This window comes from Triturus cristatus, chromosome 5_2, assembly GCF_964204655.1.
Source record: "Triturus cristatus chromosome 5_2, aTriCri1.1, whole genome shotgun sequence".
In the NCBI taxonomy this organism is placed as follows: domain Eukaryota; kingdom Metazoa; phylum Chordata; class Amphibia; order Caudata; family Salamandridae; genus Triturus; species Triturus cristatus.
The window spans coordinates 452,980,095-453,006,475 of NC_140588.1; the positions used below are offsets into that span (position 1 = coordinate 452,980,095).

At 44.1% G+C, this 26,381-nt stretch overlaps 1 protein-coding gene across 6 annotated transcripts in view; it reads right to left on the reverse strand.

Moving 5' to 3' along the window:
• HECW1 (HECT, C2 and WW domain containing E3 ubiquitin protein ligase 1) overlaps nucleotides 1-26,381 on the reverse strand; it is a 979,761-nt gene that overhangs the window by 173,853 nt on the left and 779,527 nt on the right. For all 6 annotated transcript variants that reach the window (XM_085607418.1, XM_085607421.1, XM_085607420.1 and 3 more), the window contains 3 exons: nucleotides 24,838-26,196; nucleotides 15,936-16,037; nucleotides 2,082-2,232 (listed from right to left, as the gene is read on the reverse strand). In XM_085607418.1, the coding sequence (XP_085463544.1) occupies nucleotides 2,082-2,232; nucleotides 15,936-16,037; nucleotides 24,838-26,196 (1,612 nt within the window). The remainder of the gene's footprint in view (nucleotides 1-2,081; nucleotides 2,233-15,935; nucleotides 16,038-24,837; nucleotides 26,197-26,381) is intronic.

Consider the following 26,381-nt stretch of genomic DNA (forward strand, 5'->3'; position numbering starts at 1 on the left):
ACAGTCGGGAGGTAAAGGAAAATTCTATTCTTTTAGAAGTGGTAAATCTGGAGTAGTCAGTAGCAACACTAAAATTTTGATTAAGACATCATTATAAGGTTCTCCTCATCTTTAGACTCTAAAACCACAGAACAAGCTTAATTTAAAAACTAAAATCAATATCTGAGATGCATACTCAAATCAAAGTTCAACTAAGATATTTTGAATAACATGAATTTCACACGTGCTGGTTGGAGATCATGATGGATAAAAAATAAATGTGAACCAATTTTGAAGAGAACCTTGACAGTGGGACAATGTTTTGAATCACTATTTTCCCTCTGCATTCAGTGTCGTATATAGTATTTTTCAAATAACTTAAGGTTGAATACAGAAAATCCAAAGAAGATTTAAACTGCAATATTTCCTCCACTAGGTGTGGACCCGGAATGCTGATTTTTAAATATTAAGCTACACAAATATCATAGTAAATATATTTACAACCAAAATATCAATAAAGTAAGTATATATAAGTAACCATAGGTTTACTATACTTAATGTCATGTACAAGTACTGCAACAATATAAATAAATATATATTTCTTTAAGATATGTAGATTTAGAGACAAGGATAGAAAATCCATATTTACAAATATGTTAGTACATCTATAAATTGTGGTATTTTTTCTATAATGTTCTTGTTGCTCGATATTTCTGTACTTGATATTTTGCCACACAACCCTTCTGCATGCTATCCCTATGATCAAGGATATTCCACCAATCAATATTCCTTCAGATTTAGCACTTCCTCTAGAATTCAGATAGTTTCACATTACTCCCCAAACTTAAAATCAAGTCTTTAATTTTAAACCCGCCCATGCCAAAACAGTTTGAACATCTTCAAATATGTATTCATTATCTTACATGCTGATGGTGGGCAACATTGGTATACGTAAATTAGCTTGCCTTGCAACCCTCTGCACCTGCCTGCTATGGATCCCCACATACTGCTGGTCAATGGATATTTGAGTGGAGTTGTTCATGGTGATGTGGGCTTGTTTCTCACAGACTATAATTTTCGCATAGGTGAGCACATCAATACCTTTAGAGACCGCTCATTTTTTATTCTGCACGGCCATGGCTTAGGACTTCATAGGCTTCCTGAAGCAAGTAGACATGGCAGCGAAAGGCGTCAACTTTACGTAGGCAAGTCATATGAAGCTAGACATCTTACTTGTTTCCTCATCAACTTTTCTGACCCTTTCATTTGGATCACATGTTTCCTCTTCACACCACATCCAACTGCTATGCTGTTCCTTTGTTGCTCACTTGATTCTTCCTGTTATATGTCGCACAAAAGGTTTTTATGATTTTTTTTTTATTGTAATGGTTTTAAAAAGACTAAACACTAGAATAAACTTGAACGGTTGTATGTCCGTGTCTTGTTAACTGTCCTCCAACTTCACCCACTATTTGTGCATCTTCCTCCTCTAACTGCCCCTCTACTTTCTTTAATTAATAGTTGCTAATTAATAGTTGCTTGCTAAGTGAGTTTCTCCGATAGCTGAAGGATTGGAGTGCCTGCTCAGAAACCAGCAGGCCACAGGTTTGAATGAAGGTGGGAACGACTCACCTCCTCACTTTATGGGTTAATAAAAGTGACTTTCCTTTGGAAATGTTGACAACAACTAATAAAGCCCTTAAAAATAAAAAAATAATTGTTTTGTGTATCGAGATAATGATCGTTAACAACTGTTTGACTTGACCAACCTCAATGCTAAGGCCTTAGAAAATGCAGATAAAACTATGGAGACCTACTGCGACAATGCACTTGGTGAGACAGTCTCTTGGTTTTGATGCCAGCGAATGTTTTTGAAGTGAGCTGGGGGATGTGCTGCAAAATAAACTATTTTTATTGTTAAAATGGACGAATGATTGCAGCATGAGCGACAAGTAGCAGGTAAAAGATACTGGCGGTGCCACGCTGTATATTATGATAAAGAAATGCATATTTTGTAATTGGGCAAGCAAATTCAAAGCTGTTCTTTCATTCAGTGCCATATTTCCTTTTACTGCTCTTATATGCTTTCAAGCATGTCTTACCGCCGGTTGAGCTGCTCCATCTGTTGGATTGAACCAGATCTTCGTATGCCATCTGGGGTGGCGGCTGTAGTAGGACGTTGCCACGTAGTGGTCCGGTTCACGTGGTCCACATAAAATACTCTTCCGTGGCTGTCTATTCGAGCTTCCCAGTCTGACATAAAAAAAATCCTATATTTAGCTTATTGTAAATAATCTATAACATTGATTAAGCAAATACATTAATGTTCAGCAATGCGCCCAATAGGAATATGTGATCTGAATTGGGGGACTCAGGTGGGCGAGTCAGAGAATTTATGGGAAAAGCAATCTCTAAGAGCCAAAATACGAGCCGGCACAAAAAAGTCAGATCAGTCCTGAAAAACAGTGGGGGCTGTAAACTGCAATCTCTGCCCTTTGTGAGGCCATCCCTTCCCGATCTACCTCTTCTCTTATTAAACTTGCATCAAGGCTCTCCCTGCTTCCTTCTTCTCTCTTGGTGATCCTGGGTAAAAGAGTGCTGTAACTCCAGGGACAGGCCTGCGGCCCAGTGTTTGAACACTGTCATGGCTGCTAAGTGGAGCCTGGACCACCTGGCTCCTAAATCCCAAAGTCCGTCAGAAGATGAGACAATCTCCATTAACCACATACCGCCTGCATCTCTTGTTCTGTATTCAAGATGCCTATGCTGATGAGACCAGAACACCAGCAATGAAAAGAGGACGCCTTTATCAGAGGGCACTCTCTCTGCACTCTGTTCATTACTTTCCTTGCTTGTCTGGAGTGTGTTGCAGTAGGGCTGTCTCTGAATGCAGATGAATGGAAAAGGCTGCTGAATTCTCTGCATCTTTAACCCAGCCCTCCCCTTCAACTTATCCTCCCACTGCTGATGGATTATTCAGGGAATTAATATGAAAAGCATCCCATTGACCATCCTTTCCTCCTGATGGATGAGTGATGGTATGGGAGCCAAGGAGGGAGTGGCAAATGTGCTCGGCTTGTTTTTGGCTCAATAGTCCCAGCTGACCTTGGGCTCAGCCAGAGCCAGACATCTGGCTGACACACCTCTACTACAGAACAATGAAAAATAGACACATCTTTAGGTCACACTTGGCAGTGCCGCTGTCTGAAATACCTAATTTTACCAATACATTAAAATATATAGAGTGGGCTTTGGCTCTACCCATTATTACTGTCTCACCTCATGCCACTGGCCATTTGTTGTATCATTCTGTCCTCTTGCAGTTGCATTGTAATGCATCAAGGACTATTTACATCTCAAAAGTATACTGTAGCATCTCACAGTAAATTATTTAAGTCACAGATGCGTTGTATGCAGAAAGTAATAGTTTTGTTTTTTTCACTACAGCAGGCTTATTTGTTTACTGTTTTAGTCAGTCAAGACTCAAAATACAAGCCAGACCATTTGGTTCTGCCAATGCTTCTTCCTTTTGGTCCAAATGTTCACATTATGTTGTCAAACTTCATAATTGTAAGAGGCTGGGCAGTCAACTAAATATGACGTTCTTGCCAGAGGAATTAAATTAAAATGTGTGTTCCTGGCATGAAATCGTTAAACTGGTCTCCTTAGTAGTTTTACAAAGACACCTAACATAAATGTATTTGTGTTTACACACAATTTTTTCTATGGTGCCCTGCACAGTGCCTAAGTAATATCATTTGTTTAACATTTACTCGTTTTAGTTTTTCTGGAGAGGTGAAGAAATGGGTATAGGGCACCTACAAATTGCGGTACCGACACTTTAATAGGTACGTTTATGACATGTATGCGCATTTTATAATGCCCAGTAATGAAAGTAGCTGAATGCATGGTGATGGGGCTCCACTATTAAGCAGTGTTTGCCTTGCACATGTGGGAGGGCATCAAAAAATGACAGGATGTCAAAGATAGCATTAAAATATTTGAAATTTTATGATTTCCACTGGATCGTGAAAGTGGTAAGCACAAATGTTAAAAGACAACAAGCATTAGCATAGCCAATAGATCTCACCTAAGTGTTTAGCCATGCAACAATTGCATAACTAAATACTTATAAGGTCCCAAAAGCGAGACCTATTGGCTATGCCAAGCGGCCGTGCGGCCACGAAAGTGAAAGTGATCGCGATCACGATCAAACATCAAAGCGGCCGTGCGGCCGAGAAAGTGAAAGTAATTGTGGTAAAGCGCGGTGCGCGCACCCGCGCACATGCACTGTAGCGCTAGACTGGCCTGGTAGCACTTTTTGGAGTCCTCTCAATAAGTCTCGCCAGACCAGCGCATGCGCTGGGTCAGGCGAGACCTAAAAAGTGTTATGCAGCACCACCGTTGACCTGATTTTAATGATAGGCTCCCAAGGACAGTGTCTCCACCTGGGCACTGACCCCCGGGTGAGAATGAGGCTCACTCCAGAATCAGGCCATGTTTGAATAATGTTCAGAATCAATCCCTTAAATTTGATGCAAGCGGTCAAGGTAATCCATACATTATATTACAAGACAGGAAGCTCTACTATGCAGTCTCTCTTCTTGCCTTTTATCTACACAGCCCGTTTAAAGTACACTACAACTCCCACAATATTGCTGTTTCAGGCAGGAAGTAACAAACTCAAAAGAAGGACACCATCCATTTTAATTTGGAGCTGCCTGCCTTTACCTTCTTCTTCTCTTGGTGCTTCTATGCTAAGTGCATTTTGAAACTGTGCATTTTGCCATTTCAAAGATTTAGTTTGTTTCATTCAACAGTGCTTTAGGAACTGAGCATATTTTCAGATTTTGCCATTGTGTATTTCTTGCTTGTTAGTGCAGCCTACACGTACATTTATGTTAACATACTCACTCTTGTTGTTTGCTTGAAGACTTTGCTGAGTTAAAGCTTCTTCATTCAGTTACAGGCACTTTGGATACACTGATACATTGATGCGAGTCATCCGGCAGTGGCTTGGAAGGCCAAACCACTCTTGTGATTGTTTCTCTTTATGAATACTTTTTTGTTGTTTATGTTCAGAAGTATGTATTTCGCCTACAGCAATGTGCTTTTAATTCCTCTAACTATAATGTTTAGAAGCTACTTACTTTGTTGCAAGTGGAGTTCAGGGAACTTTTCAGATATAAAAGCTGAAGTAATATGATGTGATTTTCCCCTCATAATGGATCTGTGAAATACTTCCATTTCCCCTGTTGTGAGTGCCCTTTCTTTCGGATCAATTGCTTGTTATGGGGACTGCGGTAAAACTAGAAAAGAAGCAGGTGAAGATAAGGTGTTTAAAAAGAACCTCTGCAAATGTTAGACACTCCTGTGTCTAATCCAATCCACAGAGTGGTCTCATCATCATTTAGAAATGAGGCCCTGGAGATATGTAACTCAGCGGCAGGTGCAATATCACATAAGTTGTCTGTAACTGTGGGCGGCAGAGTACATTTCCAGCAAGCAGAATTCTTTAGCCAAGGTGGCAATGGAATTATGAAAAAGAATCATATTTCCACTCATTGGTATAAGGAGATGACAATAGCGGTGGTTCACTTCTGTGTATAGATGATGACCCATGGTCAATATGGCAAGACCCGATAGTAGATTCTATGGGAGGTTCAGATAAGAGGCCTTAACCTGACATGATTTCACAACATTTTGATGATTGTTGTTAACAACGATAATTTCTACAATGATGATGAGAATGGTATAAATGTTGTAAAAAAAAACTGAAAAGAGGGGACAACCCTCAAGCTGTTATTTTGGATGAGGGAGGCAACCCTATGCTAAAGCATGGCATGATACGATACCCAAAGTCTGCTGAGTGGGCGCCTCTCCCTTTTGATGATGAATATATAAAGTCTAAAATCAGGGCCCAGGTGGACAGGAGCACCAGGTCCAAAATGAGGGCGGAATGCCCAAAACTGATTATTTCCGGTAATGTGACTAGGACACCAGACTTGGCTGGCAAGAATATGACATTCTTGAGTAGAGGTGGGAAGGGCCCTAGAAGGAGTTATGAGAGGGCATGGGCCTCATGTCAAGAGAAAAGATTGGATACTCTGGATTCCGTTCCTCAAATCCTTTGTGCAACTGAGGAGGGTAATAACACAGGGGATCACTTGGATTCAGAAGAAGTTTCTAGCTGGGCCTATAGGGTGATCTGTTTTCTTGGCAATGCAAAGGCAAGGCTTTGCTTGAAAGGCGCAAAGGGTTACTGTTCTGCATTGCTCCTAAGCTTGGTGAACTGGCAGGTTTTGATGTTGGGTTAATAGCCGAAGATCGTTGTTCAGGGATGATTTTATTAAGGAAGTTGGATGATCTGTTTAAGCTTTTACCTCCCTGGACAAAGCATGCATATTTCATTGGTATGTCCCAGAGCCTGTGGTTATGGGGGTTGATCCAAGGCCATGCAGGCTTATGCAGACCCAAATACTGCAGCAATATGGATATTCTGGACCAATGTTCTTCCCACAGAAAGAAGGAGAAGAAATTTTCTTTTCAGACGAGGCCAATCAAAGGAAGGGGGAGCTCAAGGTCCGCACTGTGTCTTCGCCACTTGTAAAGGTTGTTGCAGTTTAGCTCTCTTTGTTCAATGGTTGGGGCTTTATCAAGTGACCCTTGCTTATTGCAAACAGTGAGGGTTTTTTAGATAGATTTTTATGCAGCCATAGTTCAAACCAGATGGCCTACACCAATACAGTTTTCCTAAGAGGGATGGAAACTAGCCACCATACAGATACAAACCTCGTTGGAGACGGAAGCAACAGAACTGTGTCTCCTACACACCAGGGGCATTGTCAGGGATATATTTTTGGCTCAGAAAAAGAACAAAAGAATTGTCAGTGATAAACATGAGAGAAATAAACCAGTTTGTCCTTTATTGTCATTTGGAGACAATCACACATCTCGGGGAAATTCATCTGCCAAAAGATTGGATAATTCTGCTGGATCTCAAAGTTGTTTACTTCAGAGTACCAATATGTCAGCAGAACAGGAAATATCTGTAGTTCATTTGGCAAGGGCAGGTGTTCAGGTTCAAGTCCCTTCCATTTGGGCTCTCCTCCTCTCCTTGGTTCTTGACCAAGCTGTTAAATCCTCTGGGGGTGAGCCTTAGAGCCAGTGGTGTACGGAATTAGGATGATATTTATAGGATGGGATAAGTAGAGGCTAGTGATGCAGGTTCAGATGGCCATACAGTTGAAACAATCATTGGGTTTCAATTGCAACATAGAGAGATCAGAACTAATTTCCTCAAGGGTTATGGAATTTTTGGGGTTTCTGGTAAGTTCAGAGAAGGAGCTACTGTTACCAGAATCAAAGCTTAGGGTAGTCAAGAGGGAACTGAGGTTGACATTTGCTCGGCAAACGATTTCCCTTCAACATTTGGCAAACTGGTGGGCCAGCTCTCTCTCTCAATTCAAGCAGTTTTTCCAAAACCCCTTTACTACAGCACCTTTCGGTGTCATTAGATAAGGCATCTGCAGAGGGATTTGGAATACTCAGAGGTGACTCCTTTAGAACAAGAATCAAGGGAGAAAGAAAGTTGGTGGCTAAATCACATAGAAGCCTGGAGTGGTTGAGCTATATTCCCTATGTCCCCAAATCTTTTCTCAGAATCGGATGCAAATCTTTGGGGCTGTGGCCAGATGTGGCAGTCATTAACTGGGGAGGTTGGTCCAGGAGGGAGTTGTCATTGCACATATTCTGTTTAGAACTTTTTGCAGGCTCCTTTGCAATTTGGAGTCTGGTAAAAAAAAAAAACAGGGTAGAGTGTTCCGTACTGCTTTGGATGGCCAACCTCACAGAGATCAAGTACATAAACAGACTTAGGGAATATGATCAAAGCTTTTTTTTGGAATCGGCCAGATCCATCTGAGAGTTTTGCCTTCAGCAGATGATTTGTCTAGTTGCAGAATACCTTCTGGGTCAATGCAATATGGTTGCAAATTGGTATTCAAGGATCCTGCATGAAAGCAGCGAGTAGTGTTTGAATCCTCAGGTATTCATTACAGTGAACAGACTGTGGGGTTCTTTCAATATAGATCTTTTCACTTCACCATTGACAGCTTAGCTAAAGAAATATTTAATCTTGAGATCATATAGCAAAAGCTAGCTTCATGTATCGCCTGGTGGAAATATCTATGCTTTTTCACCCTTTGTCATGGTACACAGATGAATATCTCAGATCTACAGAAAATTAGCAAGCACCAATTCGGTAACTCAACTATGGTGGGCACAATCTTGGTTTCCCTCTCTCCTAGATTTGTCAAGGGATTACTCAATCCTAATTCCAGTTTTCCTAAATTATTGAGGGATCCTCTTGGGCACTGTCACAACTTTGTTCTAGAAAGCAAGCTCACTTTGGTAGCACGGAAGCTTTCAGAATGTTTGCAGACATGGCAGGGCTTTTGGAGTAAGCAATCAACAGGCGCATGCACTTAAACATGGACCATCTGGAAGGGCAAGTACAGGGCAGATGGAAGTCACATCATTGAAGGATGGTGATCAACGGAGAGAAGAAGTCCTTTGGCTGCTTCCTGTTTTTTTTGCTTCTGTTGATTTTGTTTTGATTCTTCTGTGTACTATAGACTTTAAACAGTCACAAAAAGAGAAAATTAAAGGTGGACTGCTTTTTTTTTATAGTGTTTTGTGTTCTTTTGTGTTAGTTACTTTCTGCCTATAAGTGCAGGATTGTGGGAATTGTAGTGTACTTTAAATGTGCTGTGTAAATAAAAGACAGGAAAATATATTGTATAATAGTCACTTCTTTTGTCTTTAATAAAATTAAGACTCTACTTTAACCACTGTCTAGGAGAATCTGCAATTTTGACTATATGGGCAGAACACCAGCATTTATAAATACTGCTGCACCTATGACACTTTTTCTCTAGTGTATCTGTTTAAAAAACAAAATGTAACTGGGGACCCATTCTCAAAAGTGAACACGTAAGTGTGCGCAAAGTGTTGAACCTTCATTTACAAATTCATAATGGTAGGGTACCTGCTGACATTTCCATACGGAGGTTGCTCTTATGACTGTGAAAAAGCTAAAGTATGTTCCGGGTTATACGCAGCAGCAAGGGAGACCATGAAGTAAGATAATGGGAACTACTAGAACAATGATACTGAAAGTACGGCCCGGGGGCCGCATGCGGCCCTCCAGACCTTCACATGCGGCCCTCTCAGTCAAGAGCAGCACTGGGCTGCTGCTTACCCAACTCAGCACTAACATCAAAAAGATGTTAAGTAAACGGGCAAGCATTTATTTAAAGGTTAATTTAAGTCGAATAAAGGAAGTAACTAAGGTGTACTGCACTGTTTAACTCTAGGCACACCTTCATTTTTTAAAGACATCCTGCAGCAAAAGTGTACAAATATGATGAAGTTTCTTCTTAGTACATCCAATTCTATTAGTGCATTGAGAAGTATTTTTTTCACAGTGATATATTTCAAAAATGAATTTAGAAACATTAATTCCTCCTCCCACCCTGACAACAATGCCAATTCTGAACTAAGAGGCAAATCAGCTGTCATGTGCCCTCTTTAGGGGGCCTGGGTTCTTATTATACAAGAACAACATTATAGTCTATTAAATCAAGTACAGGAGAAGGTTTTGTACAGCGCCCATCCTGAAGTCATGTTTTTTTTTAGGTCTTCTTATATGTGATAATGAAGAAAAACGAGGAAAAGTGAAATAAAACAATTGCCTAGGATCAGACAATTTGGTTAAATGGAGAAGCTGTGATTAATCTCAGGTTTTCTGCATTGACATTATGCAATTTAACTACTAGATGTATATGCTTTGTGTCCACTGCCCAAATCCCTGACTGCCACCATGCTGGCATCAAATGCACCCTCCGTCACATCACAGACCAATTTTTTGGCCCCTGGGACAAATGTTTGCAAGTGCCCATATTCTGGAGGAATACCAGGGGTCTGGGTAAGGGAAACGTGGTCTAGGTAAAGCAAATGTGGTGGGCACCCATTGGGCCACAACTCCAACTGTATTTAAGAAGAGCTGCAAAACCTTCTAATATATACTGCACTTCTAGGGTAGTTGTAAATAGTGCAGTAAGTGTGGGAAACTGCACCTAATTCTGCCATTTTAAAAGTGTTGTGGAGAGATGGTGTGACCTCGTAGGGTTAGGAGGGCAGAAGACGGACTGGTAGGCTCTGGGGGAGAATGAGAGCGGTAGGTCCCGGCGAGAAAGGATGACCGCCAGAGTTGGGAAAGTTAAGCCAATAGTTTTGTATAGACTGAAGAGGACTGGTAAAACAGACAGGGCCGGACTGGCCGTAGCGGGCACCGGGCAATCCCCCGGTGCGCCGCACGGGTGGGGGCTGGTTTTGGGCCCCTGGGGGCCGGTTTTGTTACAGGGCCATTTTTGCAGCATAGCTGCAAAATCGGCACTGTAACAAAATCGGCCGAAAACCGGCCCTGGCAAAGAGCTCGGCGGCACCCCCAACCCCCCCGGGGGCCTGCCGAGCACTTTGTCAGGGCCGGTTTTGGTTCCCAGTCCGACCCTGAAAACAGGCAGTAGCAACAAGGTGAGATGAGCATAGGTCTTAAGAGAGAGGAGGTTATTAGGGGATTCAAAGTTGGTAGTTAACTTAAGTGACTAGGGGGCATATTATCAAGCACCGCGTTAAAATTATCACCGCTTTAGCGGCAGAAAATTGCTGCTTAAAGCGGCGATAATGGGCTTGATAATATGCCCTTGAGAATTCCCATAGAAGCCCATGTTCTGGTGTCAACATGGGCTTCTATGGGAATTCTCTGCGGCATATTATCAAGCCCATTATCGCCGCTTTAAGCGGCAGTTTTCTGCCGCTAAAGAGGCGATAATTTTAACGCGGTGCTTGATAATATGCCCCTCGGTTTGGACATCTTTAGGTCACCTTGTAAGGCAATGTATCCCGGTGCATCTAATATTTCAAGTGCAGCAACCATTTCTACACAACTTTTTTCTATGTTTGTAGCGGAGTGCGTTGTCCCAGCCAATGAGAGTCCGCGCAGTATGAATAGAGTTCCCTAGTGTTCCTTGACGCTCCTCGATACAAATGAAGAATGTTTACAAAAGATGTTTTAGTGTACAGACTTCGTAAACCAAGGGGCCATGTGTACCTGTGCAGACCCTGTAAAGCCACTGATGTACGATTTATGAGCGAATTTTGTGTACATGAATTGAGTATTTACCGTTACGCCCTGGCACTCATAGAATAATAAACAGGTGCGGATTGTTCAGTAATAATGTGCTAATGCGACGTGAACTAATTCTGCACAATGAACTTGCTTCTAGGTCACATCACGTGTACTGCTTTCCCCGTACATCTTGTAAAAATTACGTTTTATACGTTTTGTGTTCCAACACTTGGTTTATAGCCAGCTATTCTTTTTATGAAGGATTCACTTCATAGATTTTAATTAGCTATGTGTGCAACGCATCTCTTTTTTCGAAAGTAGGCCATATGTTTACAATTGTAAACGGTATTTGACTGACGGGGACACACTGCCCTCTACTGGTGATATTAGGATCTGACGATCAATCACACTAATGTAATCTATGGATGTGTGCGTTCTAGGGCTGTAGTAGGGACGGCTTGGGGCTTGCACATGGCTTGGAGAGTTGGTCGGACTAACAGTGCCGGTCACTATAAACAAAACAAGCCCAGTGTTGACAGCAGACCTCGGCTTCTGAAGGGCAAAAATTGAATTCTCAAGGATGGTTCCTTGTTCTTTACACACCCCACTACTGTCCAATGTACAATCTGAGGGATCAAATGAGATACACTGTGGGTGCAATCATGTTTGACATGAGCGCACCTATAAAAAGTAGACTTTCTGCCACACAGTGCCAGTGGCATTGCAATGATGCCCTGAGCCCTAATGCAACCAAGGCAAATGGGACCCCGACCCCTGTCTGGGATTTAAAAAACAGCCGGAATTTGGATAATGTGGCCCTCACCCTACTCTGGTCCCAACTGCCACCGTAAATGCAGCACCCTGAACACAGACACCCCTGTTCAAGGCCCAAGATGATGGACCTGTGGTGGTGTATATGATCTGCAAAAATTCTCCATGAATCAATGATTCACTGCCATAGGAAAAAACCTCCTAAACAAGCAGAATATTCCTCTGTTCAGTCGCAGGTACGTTTAAAATTCATTTTGTTGAAATTTCTATATAAATCACAACAAAAAGTTTGGGAATTGGCACATGCAGTTACAAAATTATAATTAGTTTGCATTGAACGAAATGTAAGCAGACTACTAAGTACATCCAAGTAATGCTCCGTCTATACACTTGAATCCGACTTCATGTCTCCAGTGAATCTCAAAATAGATTCCAATGCAAAACCCAGCATTGGCACTGTCCAAATTTAAAATTCCACCTGAACATTTTTGTGAAGTTGACCTATTTCTTATATTGTGAAGACTGCAATGTCAAAGGAAACTTTGCAATATTCTGACTGAGGATTAAGTTGCTGACATATATTTTTATTTATATATTTATTTTTATTTATTAAGGAGTTTTATATATAGCGCTGTCCGGACCCGGGGGTATCGGAGCGCTTTACAACAGTTTTAGTGCAAGAGTCACACAATAGAACAGTGGTATACATATTGGTTCGGAAGTCCCAAGTGTGCTGTGCAGCATAGAGGTCCTGAGATAACCTCATTGGGTGCACGTTGTCTTGGGTTGAACCTCTTTGAGGAAGGAGGGAACAGGAAGGGGTCAAGGAGCAAGGAGGAGGTAGGTCTTAGTTATACAGTGTCGGGGAGCTACGGCGAGCAGGGATTTGCGTTTAGGCGGTGGCTATCTGTTCGGGAGGGACCGGTTGAGGAAAAGGTCTTTTAGGTGTTTTTTTAATTTTGTGAATGACGGGATAGTCCTGATATCTGCTGGGATGGAGTTTCAGATTTTGGGCGCGTTTCTGGTGAAGGACCGTGCAGTGGTTTTTTGTTTGCGTGTTTTCATATGGATGAGTAGTAGGGTATTGGAGCTCCTGAGGTTCCTTGTCTGACCGGCCCACTTGAGTTTGGCAGCCAGGTAGTCAGGTTTTCCTGTGTGCAGGGCTTTGTGCGTGAGGCAGGCAGTTCTGAAGCTGACATGCAATTCAACTGGGAGCCATTTTAGTTCTCTGAGTGCTGGTGAGATGTGATCGTATTTCCTAACTCCCGTGGCCATTCTGGCTGCTGAGTTGAGAGTTGTTTTGAGGGGAGCTAGGTGGGATGGGTATGCTCAGACATGAGTCCCGTGCTCTCCATGCCACTGGAGTCAAGCTATCCTGCCTGAAGAGGGGTGAAACCCCGAAACTGGTCCTAGGATGCTTGTTTCCAGTCCAGGAAGGACCTGGCTTGGCAGTTTGGGCGGGACTGTTCCCATGAGGCACAGGGTCAAGACTGATTTGCATATGGCTGGGTTCAAACTGGAATGGCATGGTGATCAAAAAAACGATGGATTGAGGCCCAGATCTCTGTACTGGGGTGAATGTATGACATTGTTCTGCATTCTGTCCTTCATTTGTTGTTTTTGCATTTGTCACCCCGAGTGGGATGGGTATGCTCAGACGTGAGTCCCGTGCTCTCTATGCCATTGGAGTCAAGCTATCCTGGCTGAAGAGGGGTGAAACCCCGAAACCGGTCCTAGGATGCTTGTTTCCAGTCCAGGGAGGACCTGGCTTGGCAGTTCGGGCTGGACTGTTCCCATGAGGCACAGGGTCAAGACTGAGTTGCATATGGCTGGGTTCAAACTAGAATGGCATGGTGAGCAAAAAAACGATGGATTGAGGCCCAGATCTCTGTACTGGGGTGAATGTATGACATTGTTCTGCATTCTGTCCATCAATCATTGTTTTTGCATTTATTGGAGGGGCAGGGGTCCTGGCTCCTGGTGGCGTTTGGGTGCGGGTGGACGCAGATGGGCTTGCCTTTGGCACGCCAGTGTCGTGTGTGACATTGTTCTGCATTCTGTCCATCAATTATTGTTTTTGCATTTATTGCAGGGGCAGGGGTACTGGCTCCTGGTGGCGTTTGGGTGCGGGTGGACGCAGATGGGCTAGCCTTTGGCACGCCAGTGTCGTGTGTCCGCACTGTATTGCAGCCGATATGGGTGAGTCAGAAGTAATGCCTAGACCGCTAACCTACAATGCAAGGCAAAACAACCAGGAATTATGGCAGCACTAATTAAAAGTATTGAGCAGGGCCTCTCCGTGCAAACAGCACAAGCTGCGGCGGACCGCAGGGCTATTTTTACAATTACCAATAGTGCTGCATATTTGTTTCATGTTAAATGTTAAACAGGTTGCCTCTGCAGGGTCAGTCAATTAATGAATGCAAATAATTCAATCGAGTCCCGATTTGCTAAAAGTAGCCTCAACGCAAACCTGCTCAAATTAAAGTCCACACTATGCTAGGTGTTTCCAGGGTCCCCGTGCGACCATCAAAAATATGAGGAACATCCACACAGTTGTGTAATTGTGAGTATTGACAAACCTTAATTGTTTTTTACACCAAAATTGCAGTCCTGCACTGTGTAATTTGGGAATGAAGATCTGACAATCATTTTCCCGTCATTCTTAGGGGTGTACGTGAAACACCTTGATCATAACAATATATTACTAATTTATGATTTGTTATGAGGCATCTAAAAAATTTACAATTTCAAGATTGGTCTCTAGTATACTAATGTTAGTTGTGGATTAAAAAGTGTAGTATAATGTTTTTTTTAAAGATATTTTCGGGCCTGAAACCTAAAAAGAAATATGCATTTAAACAGAATTCTAAATTAATCAACTACCAACAATAATTCAGCGAATCCATTTTCAATATTGGAACCACGGGACCTGTGAATAACATCTTCTAGTGCTTCTATGATAGGCATCTCCTGTTCATTCACTCAATGGCATCCGCTGCAATCTAAATACACAATACAAAAATATGCGAAACACTAGGGACTAAGGGCCATATGTATCAAGCCTTTTTCCTGTTTGGAAACGGGCAGATTCTCAGAATCGGCCCGTTTGCGAATTGGAAAAGGTTTTTGGGATGTATCATCCCAAAGGCCATCGCAAAATAGAGAATTGCAAAATTTGTGATTCTCTATTCTGCGAATGCAATTAAGGAATTGCAAATTGCGATTTCTTAAATGCAATTCTGGAAGCACCAGAAATTTGCTATTTGGCCTTAAGGAATTGCAAATTACCACCAACTTTAAGTTGGTGGTAATTTTCGATTTTCTTTAAAAAAGTACTTTTTTGATTTTTTTAAAGTGCCATATGTCGCACATACATGCCCTTAGGGCATGTATGTGCGCAAAATGTGCACACATTCAGATTTAAGGGGTGCAATGGGGTGTCCTTTTGGCACCCTTGCAACCTTGAAATTGCATTCTCAATTTGCGATTCTCTAATTGGTAATCGCAAATTGAGAATGTCTTCCCATTCATTCCTATGGGCCTCCTAGCCCATAGGAATGAATAGGAAGGTATTCCTTAATTGCGATTCTCAATTTGCGATTCGCAACTAAGGAATATGTAGGATTCGCAAAAATTTTAGCAAATCCTACATACATTACATTTTGCGATTCTCTAATTGCGATTCGCTAAAAATCGCAATTTGAGAATCGCAAAACTCTTTTTTGATACATATGGCCCCAGATTCACAAAGATAGGCATGTCCTATATTTTTATGTGCAAACTTGTCCACACCAACTCCACAGTTGTAAACTTACTATTAACTCCTAGTTTGTGAATGGCAAAAAGAACAGCAAACTTACACAAAAGAGCAGTTTTACCTTTGCGAATCAGGCGCTATGTGTGCAGATGTGGAAGCCAGACTCTACAAAGAAGACTGCCGCAAGGTGGGTGGTTATGAAAGTGCAATAAATGTGCAAAAGTAGCAGCTTACTTGGTGGGAGTGCCTCATCGATGGCCGGATAATGATTGTGGTCAGACCTCAAAGAGGGCAACTGGCTGACCGTCTGAGGGCTATGTGGCAACGGGCAATCACCTACGTGCAAGAACAGATAAAGTTATGCAATGGTAAAGAACTATACTTTTGCTTTTGTATACAGGAAAAGGTAGGGAACATGCAACAAAAAATATAAAGACCTGTGAAAATAACATTAAAGTTCTAACAGAGTGCCTGAAACACATTATTTGTACAATTTGAGACCGAAATTTCAGAGCATATGCCACACTTTATTCCATTTTTTAACAATGATTGTGGCTACTGTTTACGGGGTGACCTAGCACCCTTCAAGCTCCTACCAGCACTGGTGATCATGTAATTAGTATGCTACCGCGACATGCACAATGAGAACAATGAGCAAAGAACTTGACAATTTTGAAGCAGTTGTAGATATTATTCTCTAACGAATATATGATTAAAATGTAAATAGCCAGAACCTATAAAGATATTCAAATACTTCTAAAAGGTACGTCTTTTTCACTAAAAATAACACTGAATCTTGAATCATTTTTGTAACAGTTAATTCAACATTGCTGTTTTTCAAATTTCTGAAAACTTTTTACACCTTAGGAGAGATGAGATTGTTTATTCAAACGTGCAAATAATGTTAAAAAAGTTACGTTTGTTTTCTAAATATTCGTGAATGTTTCAAAAATTTTCCTTTGCCCCCCCATAAAATCTCAGTTTATCCAAAGTTAAATCCAAAACAATTTGGCAATCACGTTTGAAAACATCATAACTTCATATACTTTAAAAGAATGTGAGGTATGGGGCCTGCACAGGGGTTCTGTACTGGGGTTCTGTACTTGAGAATGTTGGTTGTGTTAGAGACTGCTGGCTGCTGTTTTAAAACCAAGGTTTCACAAAAACTGGCCAGGCACAGACAATTATTTCAACTGGAGTAAACAGAGGTGCTTTGCCAGGGAGTCGTTCCATAATTTGACCATGATCTTTGGCAATGCCCGGAAGATAATATCAAGGAATTTCATTTTTAGGTCTGGCTTTACAGCACAACAGACAGAAAGACTATTGTTACCAATTCTTTAGAATATTTACACAGTGGGCTTTGGCTCAGATCAGAGAAGTATTTGTCTCTTACCTCCTGCTATTAGCTGTTAGGTGTACTATTCTGCCTCCTATGGAGAGCCTCCATGGAATGCAAGTTAAACTATTTTACATCTCAAAAATACATCACACATTACATTATTTCTTTCATAGGTATATATGCTGAAAGAAATTGTTTCTGGGTTTTTTTTCCCAGTGAGCAGTCTTTTTTTTTTTTTTTAACTCTTTTTATTGGCATTTGTAATAAAAACATTGCATTGCATACATTTTCACATCTGGAAATGCAGTAAGTATGAGCCCAGGAACAAAAATATACAGAAGCTGCTCTTGCGGTCAGCAGACCTCGCAGGCCTAGGGTGTTATGGTCCCCACATTATCTCTGAGCTAAAAACAGGCTACCCAAGCCTGTGCTTGGGCCCAGCCCACTAGTGTGCACTGTGGACGCCGCACCAAACGGGGGCTACTAATTATATCTATATCCCCTGTGTGGAGTATCACATAGGTCATGGAAGTACAGCCACCTGGTTACTATTAACGAACTGGGGGTATATAAACTGGGGAGTGCACCATACCTTGGAATATAAGCAGTGTGAGTCTAGCGTCGGAGAGCAGTGCCATTGCCTATCATAATGTTAGGGTGTCGCAGGCGCTGAGAAGGGTCGGGGGAGGGGGGGTTGGAGGCGGGCGTAATGATCCTTTTCTGTGCGTGGGCTTAATGAGGGAACATTTGCAGTCCGTAGTTTAGGATCCGCCGGGTGCCCGGGACTCCTGCGTGCCGCCCTGAGCGGGCTCCTGAGTCACGGAGGCCCCCGGAGAGCTGACCGTTCACAGGCCCGCCGCCGGTAATGTTTCATGTGCGAAGGAGTGCATTAGCATCGCCCAGGGCTGGGAGATCGGGTGTTTGCGATGTCCCCGGGCTTCCTCTGTTCTAAGTAGCTTTTCCTCCGCCTTCCCCCACTTCTTAACTGCCCCCACCCATGCCGCCAAGGGGGGTCCCTCTGGTGTCTTCCAGTGCATGGTAATGCATCGTTTGGCCAGGATAAGCTCCAGGAAAGCAAAACGCCTCTCCACCTTCTTATTCTTGTGCCGCCCATGAATGCCCAAGGCGCTGGCCTCCCATGTGTATAGGTCTTGCAACCCCGTGACTGTTCGAAGGGCGGTGTGTATCGCACTCCAATAACTGTGAAGTGTCGGACACTCCCAAAGCATGTGTATGAAAGAGGCAGCCGGCTCTAAACACCTAGGACAGGCAAACATTTTATCAGGAAAGTATTTCTGTAGTTTTTCAGGAGTGAGGTACGCCCTATGCAGGATGTGTAACTGTATATTCTTGAAGCGGTAATTATGGGACACTTTTTTGGTATACTCAAGGGCCCTGATCCATTCCCTGTCGTGTAGCGGCCTGCGAAAGTCATTTTCCCAGTGTTCCCTGAGGGGTACAAGTGTGGGTTGCCTCAGGGTCCATATGGCCCTGTATATCCAAGTGACTAGGTGCCGTCCTGGCCCCTTCTGCAAAATCGCGTGGATGACCGGGTGTGTGGGGGGTTCCGTATCAATCACACGCCACTGTTTGCGACAGTCCGTGAGAAGCTGTCTATGTTTTAAGAACTGTCCCCTGGGAAGCTCGAAATCGCCAACCAGCGCGTCAAATGTCTGTAGGCGCCCTTCGAAAAATAACATCCCCACCTCTGTCACGGCGTGGTCTGTCCATGTTTGCAGCATGCTCTCCGTATAATGTACTCGGCCCCTGGGGAACCCTATCAGTGGCAGGAGTGGAGAGTACGGGGGTGCATTCCGGTCCAATCGATGGATACGAGCCAGGCAGGCGGGCCGTATTGACTTGTAGGGGCCCAGCCGGGATCGGCGCTGCACCTGGTAGTAACATGCGGTGAACAGTGGGGGTTTGAATACGCCCTGTTGTGGTGATCAGCACTCCCCGTGCCCGGTCTGCTGTCCAGCGTGACACCCATTGCAGCTGGGCGGCCAGGAAATACGCCTCGAATGACGGGGCCGCTAGCCCGCCCTGGTCGAGGGGCAGCTGCAATTTTGCCAAAGCAATACGTCGGCGACCAGTGGCCCAGATGAGGGACCCCATCAGAGTATCGAGCTCGCGAAAAAAGGATCGTGGGGGGAACCACCGGGAGGTTGGAGAAGAGATACAACAGACGCGGAACCAGGATCATTTTCGCGACCGCTATCTTCCCCGTGACCGCCAATGGTAAATCTTGCCAAAAGTGAACAGAAGAGCGAATGCCACCCATCACTTTTCGGTAGTTCCCCTCATATATATCTTTCGGTGTATGGTACAGTCGAACTCCTAAATAGCGTACCGCTTGGGGGCTCCAGGAAAGGTCCACACTCCCCATTCGTACTCGGCATGGGGCCATGTCCTGTGTTAGGGGATAGACCGTGGATTTAGACCAATTGACCCTAAGGCCCGCCACCCTCGCAAAGTCGTGTAGGATACGTGATATTGGAGTTAAGTTGGCTGTGACATCCCGGACATATATGAGTACATCATCAGTGTACAGTGATACTGAGTGGGTGGAATCTCCTATTGGGATGCCCCACTCCTCACCCGCTAAACGGAGCGGTGCTGCCAGCGGTTCCATGGCCATAGCGAAGAGCAAGGGGGAAAGTGGGCATCCTTGTCTGGTGCCGCGACGGACCGGAAAAGAGTCCGAGACCATGGGACCTATCCGCGCTCTGGAACTGGGCGCGGAATAGCCGAGCCGAGTATAGGCATGCAGTCTATGTCCTATGCCCATACGTTGCAGGACTTGAAACAAGTAGGCCCACGAAAGAGTGTCAAACGCTTTCTCGAGGTCCAACACCAGACACGCCGCCCGTGGAAACTGCTCACGCACCTGGTCCTGTACATGAAATAGCCGCCGGATGTTATAAGAGGTGTGCCTTCCTGGGACGAACCCGTTCTGATCCGGATGGATTAACTGCGGAAGGATTGTAGCATACCTGTCTGACAGGACCTTCCCGTAAATTTTTTAATCTTTCGGCAATAGAGCTATGGGTCGGTAAGATCCCAATTGGAGTGGGTCTCTATCCGGCTTAAGAAGGGACACTATGACTGATTCGCACATAGATTGGGGCAGGGCCCCCCCGTCTAGGGCGGCCTGGAATTGAGCCTCCAGTTGCGGGACTAATTGGGACGCGAAGGCATGATAAAATTCTAGTGGGAGGCCATCCAGTCCAGGAGCCCTAGGGGTCGCCAGTGCCTTCATCGCGCGCCTAATCTCGGTCGCCTTGATAGGTCCGTCGAGATCTTGACGTGTGTCATGATCTATGCGGGGTAACCCTATGCGGTCCAGGAATCCAGAAATGATATCATCCGATGTCGGGGGGTGAGGGCTGGCATATAATAATGCATAATGTTCTCGAAACGCTCCAAGGATTAGGTCTTGTGAATATACTAGAATGCCTTGAGCATTGTGAATGGCCGTGATGGGTGGAAGGCTCGAGTCTTATTTAACAAGCCACGCCAATAGCGTGGCCGTCCGGTCACCTTCCCCGTGAGCCCGCGCTGCATATGCCGTGAAATTAAACCGGTGCATACTGGCCAACGCCTCAGCGTAAGCGGTCTCAGCGCTGGCTATCTGGGCCGGAACGGTTATAGCCGTATTAGTCTGTTTGGTAAGCTCAGCCAGCTTTTGCTCCACCTTTTGGATATCACGCTCCAGAACCCGTCGGACCCCTGTGATGTGGCGAATGCAGGCGCCCCGCATTACAACCTTAAATGCATTCCACTCCTGCGCCCGTGTGATGGCCGTGCCTGTATTCTCCTGAAAGTAGTGGCCAATGTGATCCCCTAAAGTTTGTTTAAACACTGGGCCATCAAGGCTATCCCTAGGGAGACGCCAAGTGGGGACAGGAGGATGCGGCGGGCGCCACCAAAGCGTTATCGTATGAGCGTCGTGGTCTGATATGGTTCTACCTAAATAATCAGTGTCTGTAACAATAGGGAGGATAGTGGGGGAACAGAGGAAACTATCCAGGCGCACTCTAAGGTCATGCGGTCTGGAGTGAAACGAATAGAGTTTGGTGGTAGGGTTCCGAGTTCGCCAAACATCCGCTAGGGACCAGTGCTGTGCCCATGCTGCAAATCGCTTTGCCTGTGTCACTATGGGGGATGCTGGATGGGGTGGGTGGGACCTATCTAGTGCTATGTCTTGCACGCAGTTGTAATCTCCCTCCAGGATCCAGGGTATCTGCGTGTATGTGCTTAAGGGAGTAGACAGCGCTTCCCAAAATGTATTCTGTTCGGCATTAGGCCCATATATGCTGCCCAGTAGTACTGACTGACCGTCCAGCCGGCCCAGCATTAGTGCGTATCGGCCGTCTGGGTCTGTTATATGAGACTGTTCCTGAAAAGGGATCCCAGGACGTACCCATATAAGGGTTCCTCGGGCAAAGGCCGAATAAGATGTGGCACATATGGTTCCCCGCCAACGCCTGCGTAGTTTCACCACCTCCCCCGCTGTGAGGTGTGTCTCCTGTAGAAACGCAATTTGTGCATGATGGCATTTAAGGTATGCATATATGGAATATCTCTTACGCGCGGTATGCATGCCGCGCACATTCAATGTAATGATTGTGATTTTTCCCGTGTGTGCCATCAATGCGTATGTCTAGCGTATAGTGTAGGACGGGTTGGCAGGCTCCCCAGGATATACCCGGTTCTGATCCCCACCTCCCCCTCTCGCGCCTCTTGTGTGTCAACCCGGCTGCTCAGCGACTTGTGAATGAGGACATGGTGCATAAAATGTTTGGATAGAGGGGAGGGAAAACTGGGTTGGGGCGAACATAACTTGCCCCAATGCGGGGGACCTATCGTCAAAGGCGATATGTCCAAACCTACTCTCAAATGATACGAGAGCCTCAACATATTTAAGGGGGTGACGACTCGTGTCCGCCGGGGGCTCAACGCCTGGGCTATGCGCGTTATCTATGACTAGCTCTGGGCCCAGTGATCCGCGCCCGGGAACATCCCGGTCTAAGGCACTAACCCAGCGCAGCAGTCTTTGATGTTTTAGTGAGAAATGAAAATGCAAGGCAGACCTATTGGATTTCCCATCCCTTTTTAAAATTGTAGTACAGATTTATGAGGCATAGCTAGTTTCCAACCTTGGGAAAAATTGGATAACATTTACATTTACATTGAATTTTTCCATATTTTGTCTCAGACGTTCTGGGTAAGATGGCTCTTTCCCGTCTCTCCAATCTCTTGATGTACATGTTATGTGTGTAACATCCAGCCACAAAAGAGCCCAAAAAGGGTCAAGGGCTTTCGTCCCGGTGGTGGGGAACCTCGATATAGGAACTGCATATTCACTCATACAGAGGTAAGATAGTGTCTTACCTTGGGGATAGAATCTTACTTTTTAACACCCTAACTTGGGGTTGAAAAGACCTCCTGGTGTCGGTGGAAGAGGACATCCTCTGTAGTCACACATTCATCAAGAGATTATGTCCTGTGGAAAAACCTGGTCATTCTTCTGAAGGCCGAAATGGTGGTTACGCAGTTTCTATAATAGGGATCAAGACTTGGTAGTTTGGAAAACGCCGACATTCCACAGGCTCCTGTGAAATATTTGGGTCCCTGGGCTTGTTTTTTCAACAAATTAAGGACTAGGATGGACTAAACAATCAACTGTCCTAAAGATTGCCTCAGTCCAGGTCTTTGCTTCGTCAGCCATGTTATGAAATATGACATTTGTTATCAAATCCCACATGACAAACACATACATGTTCCCAAAATGACATTTCATCAATGTTGGTAATTTCTCATGAGCTATTGTTTTCAGCGCTCTGGTCATTGTTCAAGGTAGCATGATGGGTAGAGATAAAATTAACTAACTCATCCTAATTCATCGTATTCATGTCACAATTCCACCATGTTATCTAGTGTGTCACAGGCAGTGCATATGATTATATTGACCCCAAGGCTCCTTGAAAGTGCATTTATGAATTAGCGTCTTTGACAGAAGGCAGTTTTTTGTTGGATGCTCTACACCATGGAAGAGGAGGCAAAGAAGCCCCAAATGCTCATCTCTCTCATGTCATAGTCAGTCTTTTGGGACTTGATTACAACATTGACTGCTCTTTGTTCTTGAGGAAAGTAGTGTCTTGAAAATGTATTCGTTTATTTTTAAATCACAGATTTAGCCACGTAGGTAGAGCAGTGCTTTACAAAAAACTAAACCCGCAGTAACAAAAGATACATTATCAGCAATAGCGTGAATACAAAATGAGTTAGGAAATCTGAAAGGTGTAAACTAAAAAGATGATTCTTCAAGTTTTTCCTGAAAAATTCAAGATCAGCTACCAGCTTGAATGCAGTGTGGAGAGTTGACAGATGTTGGTAAAACTGAGGGGCATAATTACTAAGAAGTGACGGAGTGCGGCATTAGCCTTCCTGGCTTAATGCCGTGCTCCGCTACTTCTGAAACGCAGGGCTGCACCATATTTATAACAATATGGTGCAGTCCTGCGTTTCCCCCTGCGCTGGCGCTAAATTAGCTGCCTAGCGCCAACACAGACACCCTTGTACCATAGTGCATAGTGCTTAATGCAGCACACATAGAAATTGCAAAACATAATTTATTTTAATTATTGTTTATGTGCAGGACGGGACAGTATACCTGTCCTTTACTGGGGTAGAAAGCCCGGCAATCAACAATGTTTTACTATAAATGTAGATCATCTCCTTGCTTTAGGATAGCTTTGAATTTTGATTTCTGATTAATCTAAGACTAGAACCGTTCTTTGCAAGAATGGCTGACATCCTGTCTACAGTTCTGAACCACAATTCACAATTTGCAGATCCATGTCTTGGGGGGCATGCTTGCCATGTATTTCTAGGAATGCAGAGTAATTAGAAGGGAGAGAGGCTGTACAGAATTGTTGGTGAACGGTGGTCACCTAATACTGAAGCTCCAGGGGTGGGTCCTGTCAGGCTCCTGGTGGGTGTCCCCTGGCAGTGACTGAACCCTTATACCATTGATCTGGAAAAAGAACAGTATTTGAAAATGTTCTATCCACCCCCTTGGGAAATGCACTGCCTGTCCTGATGGAGACACACATATTATCAAAATCCATGCTTGAAGTAGGGTGACCCTTTTCATATGTTTATCTTAACAATTTATAGTTCAAAAGCTTGCCACTGAGTTATATTGTAGTCATGGGTAATGTGTTGTGTAACTGATGAGTAAGGGAGCAATACAGCATGCACAAAACAAAAAAGAAAACCCAGAATGTGCATCAGATCCGCGCCAAGAAGTCCACCCGGTGGACATTCCCCTGCCCAAGTGAACACTGAAGATTCTGCTCATATTGATCTTATGAATACAGAAAACTGAAACACCACAATTAAAATCATGGGAAAAATATGGATCAGGGTCGAACGATACTGATACTGCCTGTAGCTGCTGTTTGGAACGTGAAACTTATTGTAAGGAGAGTGGAAAAGGGAACTCTCATGCTTTTGTTGTGCTTCTTGTGTTCTATCTCCAATTCCTTCCCCACTGCTTTTTATGCTACGCGTTGTTATTGCACATGCATGCACACTTCATTTACAAAGCGCTTAAAGGAAGCCAAATATTTTGACTCAGTTTTCTTACCTTGATATGTGCTTTTTAAGCACTACATTTTTTGCTTGCACAAAATATTACATGCACATAGTGGCAAGTGGTCGATTTGGCACAATGAGTGTTAAACTCATTACTTATAGTTATGGTACTTTCTGTAGTTAGAATCTAACCTTCTCGTCGGGTGCTTGGACCAGCTACAGGAGATTCCAGGCTCCGACTCCCACCTTGAGCAAGGAGATCATCTGGCCAGGGGACGGGGCTATCTGCTGGCTCTCTTTCGAGCTCTGGGCTTTGCACTGAATCTGGGACTGATTCAAAAGCACTATTCTCCTCTTCTTCATCATCTTGGGAAGAAAATACAGTGCTTTCTGAAATTCTTGCACTGTCCACTGAAGAAAAGCGAGTGTGGCTCGAGAAGCGGTTGTGGCTGTCATAACAGGAGGTGCTATAACAGGAAGTGCTGTAACATGAGGTGCTGTAACAGGAAGTGCTGTAGCAAGAGTTGTCACAAACATCACAGTCATGATCACCAAGTCCCCTTGGGCTCGATTCACTCTCGCTTTCTGTCCTAGCAAGGTCACCATTCAAAAGTTGGTGAACTAAATCGGGAATATGCTCAGTTGAATCATCACAAGGGAAAGTCCTTCCGGGATCGACATTGCTGTCGTTGTCATTGGCTGCACACTCCATTGAAGGCTCCTGCACCACGGTTTCTGTCTCACTAATCATATCCTTCTCCGAGGCTTCCTTGGCTGTTGATTCCTCATCGATGTCTATGCTGACCTGCTCCTCCTCCTCCTCCTCTCTGTCATTGTTCATCTGAGCTGAAGGCAAGCTGTGCAGCAGGTTGTGGATCCGGATGTAATGCGTGCGAGGCGTCTCCGGCTCCCCACACGCAGAGGCAATTACGGTTTCCAGTTCAGATACAGGCAGGGAGCAAGGCCTGGTTTTCCTCTTGACAGAGATTCTCAGTTTCAAGTCATTGTCTTCCTGTTGACTCGAAGCCCCCGACTCGTCATGGTCTTTATCAATATTGGATTCACCATCTGCAATGGACTCAACAGTGTTCGGGGTCACAGTGCTGGCAAGAAGGCCGTCTTCTGCTTCCTGGGCACTACCGTTAACCTCATCACCTAACTGCATCTCTGCCTCCAGCTCAGGTCCACCATCAGAAGTAGGAACTTCTTGCTCAGCAAGCTCCATACTGCTCAGGGACAGTTTTACTTCATCTGGAATTAAAAGTTCAGATGCATCTGATGTCACAGAATGAATATCCTCGTTCCCGGCAATGATTTCATTTAAGAAGTTCCGGTTGACTTCCTCCGTTGAGCTGACCGATGCTCCCGTGCTGGTGGAATCAGTACCAGTAACACTACATCCATTCATCTGATCTGCATCTATGCTTTCAGAGATCACCATGACATGGCACGGAGGCTCGCTGGAGATTTCCTCTGTCCCGTTGCCGACCAGGATCTCGCACGTTTCTACTGTCGTGAGAGGATCAGCACCAATGGAGACATCTTCATCATCTGTGGGAAACATGACAAAGAACACTAAGTACATTTAAATAGCAACAGATATGTGTCTATTCTGACTGTTTTTTTAATTTTGTTTCTTACAGTTAACTTCCAATCTTTCTTTCATGCAATTAGATGTCATGTTGTCTCTGTTTTTCTTTTCATTCAGTAAAACACATCTCATATTTTGATTGCAC